Below are 7,689 nucleotides of genomic sequence, written 5' to 3' on the forward strand. Positions count from 1 at the left end.
TCTTCCGCGATCGGCGCCGAATATCCGATCGACTGACGCTGTATCGTCCGGCGCCCGATCTTCTGACACCGGCGTAACGACTGACGACGACAAGACGTGGCGTCTGACACCTGACGCCGACGTGACCTCTGACGTCGACTGGACGTCCGGATCACTGGGCATTCATGAGGCGTCTGACATCGGATCATCCGACAGTACGGTCGGATCTACACGTGCGACAAATCCACTCCCAGTCGTCCGGGATTGCTGCCCGAACGGAAGCCTCGGCCAGTCCACCACCCGACTTGGGAGTGGAGGGGGGCAACTGTTGGGGAATACCCGCTGACCGACCGATTGCCGGAGGGCCCGACCGACTGCCGGAGGGCCCGACCGACTGCTGGAGGGCCCGACCGACCGGAGGGCCCGACCGACTGGACGGCCCGACCGTCCGACCGCCTGACGGCCTGACCACCCCCGTTGGACGACTCCGACTGGCCGATAGGCCGACCGAACGTCGGTCGGGGCGACCGACTGACGGGAGCCACCAGCGGCTAATCGCCGACTTGGGGTATGTCGGGCGTATCCATCCCGACCGACTGAACCCGGGGGTCTGAGGCCCGACTTACATGAAGCTCGCCGACCGACCGGAGGAACCCGATGCCACTCCGCTGGCTGCCGACCTAGGGTCGGCTGACTCCTCTGATCGCCGTACAGCCGCCAGAGCTTGTCAGTCCTGACAGCCGCATGCGGCACGGCCATCTAGGGACATTGTCCCGCCGAGGGCATTGTCAACCCTAGCGATTTGACAGCCCCACGGCGACATGACGTTTTCACGGCGGCTCTGACAGCCCACAGTGAGTTGACAGTTCCTCACTTGTCCGCGCCATTAATGACGGCGCCATACCTAGCTCCACTATATATACCGGGGAAGGCAACAGTGCAAGCGGTCGATCCGCCCGTCTCTCCCACATACGCAGGCTCGCCCCTCTCTCCCTCTCTCTTTCTCAGAGCTCTCTGTCTGCATTTCACTGTTGCCCAGTCACCTCTCTGACTTGACCGTCGGAGGGTCCCCGCCGGAGCCGCCTCCGGTCAGTGCGGACTTCCTTTTGCAGGTGCACGCTTCCCGGCGATCGGGCGACGAGGCGATTGGCCGCAACACACCTTAAAGTTGAAAGTCCGAATTAACTAAAGTAAATGGAGAACTTCAATAGTCTCTTGCAACATGTACGCAAGAAAAGTTCTCGAGTTCTGCTTTTTTGTGTTCTGGGGTTCCTTATTTCCCTTATGCTTCTGTTCAAGAATATAAACCACCTTCTGGAATTATTTATAGGCGATCAGGGGAGCTTTATTATCACTAGAAAGTATAAAATTGTAATGAATTTTGGGTGTGTTTGGTCCGCAATTGGAATTAGAATTAGAATGGAGTGGGATGAGAATCGAAATGACTATATCTCCCGACGTGTCTGGTTCATGACTGGAATCGGAATTGCAATTGGAATTGGAATGGAATTTGAATACTAAGCGAGAGTAGGGATTGAGGAATTTCTACTCCCCTGGAATCGAAATGGGACTTCTCCTAATCACGCGGCTGGAATGGAAGTCACTCATTCCCATTCTCATTGCAGAGTTTAACTCCCTCCAACCAAATATGCCCTTTCTTTGTTGCCCATAGAGAGATCTATCCATTTTGACATTTGCATCCCAATCTAGGATTTTTGATAATTTTGCTATTTTGTATGTTATGTTTTTCTTGTTTGTGGTTGCTATTCGATGCTTTCCTACTTCTGAATTTGTGGTCTCTTGTTTCTCTGCAGTTAGATATATGTTCAGTCAATTGTAATGTGGTATGTATTGACAAGCAAAAGGTGTTCTAGAGTACATCATATACTAATCTGGTTTTATGGAAGAAAGATTTCGGAATAAGGGCTTAAAAATCAACAAAAAAAAGATAAAATATATGGAATGCATTTTTTGGAAATAAAATGAAGATGAGATCCTACTTACGATTGAAGGACAAGAGATATCACAGACTAGTTTCATAATCTTAGGATCTATTGTCTGAAATAATGGACAAATCGATGGAAATGTATGCAATAAGATTAGAGCTAGTTGGATGAAGAGGAGAGGTGCTTTTGAGGTATTATGTGTTTGATCATTGATGCAAACCTTACTTCTTAAGTAGAAATTTTGTAAAATGATGACAAGGCTTACAATGTTGTACGACTCAAAACATTGAGTATAGTAGGAATGAGAATGTTAAGATAGATGTATGGTAGAATTGGAAAGGATAGGTTAAGAAATAAGTATATTAGAGGAGCCATTGAAGTTATATAAATTATGGATAAAGTGATAGGGAATTGATTGAGATGCATAGGCATGTCCAATGAAAATTTGAAGGGGCTTCAGTAAGAAAAATCTGCTTTAATTTGTGTTGAAGGATATTGGCAGAAGACAAGGTTTAAGGTTACATGGATAGAAGTTGTGAGGAAAGATACGGAAAATTTTAAAATAATGTCATAGATGATCCTAAATAGGAATTATGGTACCCCAAATAGTTGGGTTGAGGCTTGATGATTATGGTTATGAAAATTAGAGACATGCCAGTTGAAAAAGTTGCTACATCAAGTAGTTCCTCTTGGTCTATGATAATAGAACTGTATGTTATCTATATAGGATTCTCACTATGATCAGTCTCTTGGCCCAATCTATTAGGCCCTTGTTACATAGAAAATGCATTTTTTTGAGCCTCAAATTAGAGGGCAGGATTTCATCTAATGCTTATTAGAAACTTATCAATGGCGCTTTAATTGAAGCAAGTTACATTTCTATGTAATGCATCTTTTTCACCTTCTAAATATTTGTTTTAGTTCCTTGCAATCATGTCAAACGGAGAAATCTAAGTTTTGATAAATTCTTTGTATTTGGTTAACATAGACTCTTTGCTCTATAGGATGTGCCTCAAGAAAAATGTCATGCATAAGCTTTCTGATGTTTTAACACTTGCAAAAGTTTGACAACATAACAACATTACTTATTAGTGCTTGATGAGAAAATTTCATTAATTACTCTTCCCATGGGGAAGATAATTACTTTTTATTTATACAATTTTGTACCTACTTGAGATCCTAAGTAAATTAGTGAAAAGAATGCTGTCTGCATTTGATCAGAATACCGAACCCTAAAGCCCCATAAGAGGTTGGCAGTCTCTGACCACTTTTATATCATATTTTGTATTTGAAGTACACTTTAGCTATCCTACATCTAAATGGACTATTAAAGCTATTTTCAGTTTTCTGGTGGATCATAAAAGGTGGGTAAACTTTTATATGGAAAACTTTACATAAGGGATGTGGCTGTATGGTTATTTAGACTTGATGATTTTTTAAGGTCATGCTCGAGTCATGCTTAATCTTGGTGTTAGTCATGTAAGTTTGAAAACTTTGGCATTTGAAAAATATTTCTAGATGTTTCTTCATTGATATCATGTATTCAAGAGCGGTTGGTTGGTTATAAACATGGATTGCCAAGCCCACCAGAACCAGACTCTTCAGCCTGTACTGAATTGAACCAATGTCCAATTGGAACAGTTCAAGCACACATGGGTTCACCTATAAAATGTTTCATTTGATGGTTTGATACTTCGATGGTTCTCTCCCCTCCCCTCCCGTCCCTCTGTTCAATCATTCGAGACTTGAGAGTATCTCATTCGCTTTGCTGCTGATGCTTCCGGTAAGTATCCCTCTTTCTCCCCTCCCGTTCCTCCCTTGAAACCCTAGCTATGGTTTTCAAAAATCAGCCGATTCGCCCACTGTCGAGCTCAAAACCCTAGCTTTCCCATTCCCTGGATTGCAGAGAATAGAGGACTACCTCAAGGAGTTTCAAACCTTGCTCGTCTCCCTCATCTCCCCTGTTGGGTGCACGGAGTTCCATTAGTCCATCTCTGCTATCCTCCACTCTAAACTGCCGCCAATTGACACCTCGCACTGTCGGATCCCCTGCTCTCTCTCCCTCCCTCTTCTTCTTCCTCTCTAGCTCTCTTCCTCTTCTTCTTTCTCTCCGGCTCTCTCCATCTCCCTCCCTATGGTTCCTGTATGCTGTGGTTTAGTGTGGTACAGACCGGTACCATACCATATCGGTCGCCGGCCAGCATGCTTGTCGGTATGCATTCTTCCAACCTTGGTTATAAATTATACTAGAGCTTCTGTTTAGGAAAAAAGATGCAAATGGGAACATTATATTTGTCAGAGTTTAAGAGTAAACATTTATTTTACTTAGTGATACAAACAGAAATATGGAATATCCAAATGGGGAAGACATAGAATGGAGCTTTAAATTTCAGTAATCAGTTTGATTAGTCTGCCTGTATTTTAAGGAAGTTTGAATAGGAAGGTGATATTGCCAAGCCTGGATGCTGTTATTCCTTGCTTTGTATTGTTCCCTCGTAAATTATGCAAATAGTTTAAAATATGAGTATGATCACCATGAAATACCAAAGCCAATTATGTCTTTCTGATTAGGTATACAAAAATACTTGTGGAAGTCTGACTTCCGAGTTAATGGGTTTAAAAATTGAATAGGATGGTGACCTTGCTAGATTGAAGTGCTTATTTTATAGTTGTTACATTTGAGCAGTTTGTTTCCTGTGTTTTGGGTATATTAGTGGCAGTTGCTTGATCATGGCTCTGATGTTGTATGAAAAAAGTCGAATGGAGCATATGACAATGTTAGTCGAATCTATTCATGGAGACTCAATGAGTTTAAAAGTGATGCGGCTTATGTGGCTAAGGCAGGGAGCTTTTTATTTGAGATGGCATCAAAAAACAACCTTGTTTCAGATTTTAAGGCTTCTAGGTGATTGATGCTACTACATCTTCTGTGTGCTTGTGAGAAACTAGAGTAGAGAATATGCATGTACAGAGCATTTTGCCTGTGTAGTTAAATGATTTCTGCTGGTTCCATCCACAAAAATAGGCATTATAAGGAAGGGGTATAAAATGTTCCATAGTACAAAGCTAGAATGTTTGGTACATATTGGCTTGCATAGAATGTCTGACATCAATTGAAGGAATAGTTTATTTAAATTGCAAGCTCTTTATATTAAACATGAATTAGGTTAAGAGAGTTGTATATAGTATACATTTTTTCTAATTGTGTAGTTTAGCAGTGTTGGTTCAATATATTCTTTTATCTCTATTTTATATTTATTGTTTTTCCTTCTTGTTTAGAGGGCTGGCCTTGGTGCAATGGTAAGGTTGGTCCATTGTGACCTGAGTGTTGCGAGGTCGAAACATGAAAATACTTTCTCCGCATGCAGGGGATAAGGCTGTGTACATCTGACCCTTTCTGGACACCCCAGTGGCAGGAGCTTTGTGCATTGGAATGCTCTTTTTTCTTCTCTCTTTTTTATCAATTTCATTGGAACCATCTCATGATGCAAACATGTACCTTTTGTGGTTTGCATTAGCTGGTATTCAACTATAGCAAGTGAGCGACAAATAATTGAATTGCACCATTGTTGTCAGAGCAGAAGATTCTTCAATCTTCCATTCTATCCAACTATAGAAGAGTATGTTGATAAAGCAACAAAAATCCAAGTCATGGACTTCTTTGAGTTACAATTCATGTATGTAGAGCTCAAAGAGAACTTTGAAAGGCTGTTTGTACTGGCGACATGAAGCAAATTCATCCTTATAAAGAGAAGTCAACATCATTAGTTGAAGATTGAACATCCTAAGTTGTGAATTCAAAAGAGTGGAGACGGATAGGCATCTCAAGGTAGCATCAAGGACAAATAATTTTTTCTTGAGATTTTACTTAGATATAGGCAATCTGCCCCTAATATTCATATCTAACAATAATTGTTGCCAATAATGCTATCCTTTTAACTTCAGTCCCCAGATACTTTTGCACATCAGAATTTAACTGAAATTTCACTCCTAAACCTAGTTCCTGCACCTGCACCTAAACCTGATCCCTACTTACATAACTTAGCTTTTAACTACAGTTTTTGAGGTTTCCCTGCTGTTAAAGATCGGTGGTTGTTGATTGTTTATTTAATCTATGTAGGAAACCCAATTGTTGGTTATCCTAATTACAAGATGTCAATTACAATGTCTTACGTAATATATAAAATAATTATTGGGTAGAATATATCAATTTTTATTATATTTATTAAGTTTTGGCTAAGTTGGTAAGGTCAATTTAGACATACACATTCGCATCCTTATGTGTACACTTGATTGGAGAAAGTTTACAAATAAAGATATCAAGACTTTGGATCAAATTTCTCTTGCAGCGTCCTCTCCATCCAAAGTGGGTTTGTTTTTGGTCTTTATGTCCAGGGACCCAAGATCCATATAATTCTTTGTCTTCTTTTATGTGCATTTGTTTACTTCTGCTATTCAATATTAATGTAATATGGAATTACGGATTGTAAGCTAAAGACCCCTAATTAATAAATCGTCCTTGAAAAGATGTAATTATTGTGCTTCTTCTCTAAATTATTGAAAGTATTTTTTTCTTCTCCTTCAGGCTTCATCTCTTTTTTCTTTGACTCCTCTCCTTACTTGAGCCCCACCTAATGCATAGAAAATTATTTGGAGCGTATATTTTAAACTAACCTTTTTCCATGACAGTTATCTATGTTGTTGTTGTTGTTGTTTTGCTTCTTCTTCTGCTGCTGCTGTTTGTATTCAATGTCATTCGTCTACCCACTGGGTTGTAGAATGCTGTTTTCATAATTGTCATCTTTATCTATATTTGACAACAACAAATGCAATCTCTTTATTTTTATCTTATTTTCAAGGTTGTTGAGAGTGGAGGAAAGAACATTGAAATTGCTGTGATGACGAGAGAGCAGGGTCTTCGTCAACTTGATGAAGCTGAAATTGATGCTATTGTTGCTGAGATTGAGGCAGAGAAAGCTGCAGCTGAGGCTGCTAAGAAGGCGCCTTCTAAGGAAACTTGATGTTGGATGTTTCCGTAAATCCCAGGAATTTTTTTGTTCTGTCAGTTGCTTGTTCTTTATATCTCAAAACCACCTTTTTTTTTTTTTCTGGTGAGTTGGATGCTGGGGTAATATGGGAAACTCATAAATCTTTTACTAGTCAATTCTTGTTTTCATGAACGACATATTTTTAATATGAGATACAGAATTATGCTGCCAATCCTCCAGTCGTCTTGATCAGTTGTTAATTGCATGGTCCTGTCTCCTAATTATTCTTATCTAGCCAGGTTCACTTCCTCCCATATGGTTTTTTGTGAGTAAAGGAGTCAAGCTCCACCTGCTTCATCAAGATAATGGAGTACAAACAAAAAGGAGAGGGAGGAGGGGGAAGAAGGGATAGAAGTACCATGTTGTGATGATTATTTCTGTGGCAACACTAACTTCCAGCTTCTGAAACAGGTCAAGAGTACAGGCTCAAACAATCTGATGTTTGCCGCTGTCCTTTAGAATCATCAAAATATTTCTTTGCATCTAAATTCACCAATACAAGGCAGCAGCCAACTGGTCCATGCAGTTAACAACCTGGAGATGCATCACTTTTTTCTGGTAGGGCTCCAAATATGTGTCCTACCGTGTTGTTGAAACAATTGTAATGCTGGCATGCTACTTTTTGCGAACATGAGCATGTAAACTGAACACGAGGGTAGAAACTTGGTAGTTGGTCCATTTCGTGTGTTGCTGCCTTGCTGGTATGGTTTGTGATG

At 40.7% G+C, this 7,689-nt stretch overlaps 1 protein-coding gene across 1 annotated transcript in view; it reads left to right on the forward strand.

Annotated features, from left to right (window-relative positions):
* The window catches only part of LOC105059634 (proteasome subunit alpha type-7), a 21,730-nt gene extending 14,585 nt beyond the window's left edge, over positions 1-7,145 (forward strand). The window contains exon 3 of the mRNA XM_010943007.3: positions 6,785-7,145. Coding sequence (XP_010941309.1) covers positions 6,785-6,946 — 162 coding nt within the window. The 3' untranslated portion in view covers positions 6,947-7,145. The remainder of the gene's footprint in view (positions 1-6,784) is intronic.
* The last annotated feature ends 544 nt before the right edge of the window (positions 7,146-7,689 follow it).

This window comes from Elaeis guineensis, chromosome 16 (genome assembly GCF_000442705.2).
Source record: "Elaeis guineensis isolate ETL-2024a chromosome 16, EG11, whole genome shotgun sequence".
In the NCBI taxonomy this organism is placed as follows: domain Eukaryota; kingdom Viridiplantae; phylum Streptophyta; class Magnoliopsida; order Arecales; family Arecaceae; genus Elaeis; species Elaeis guineensis.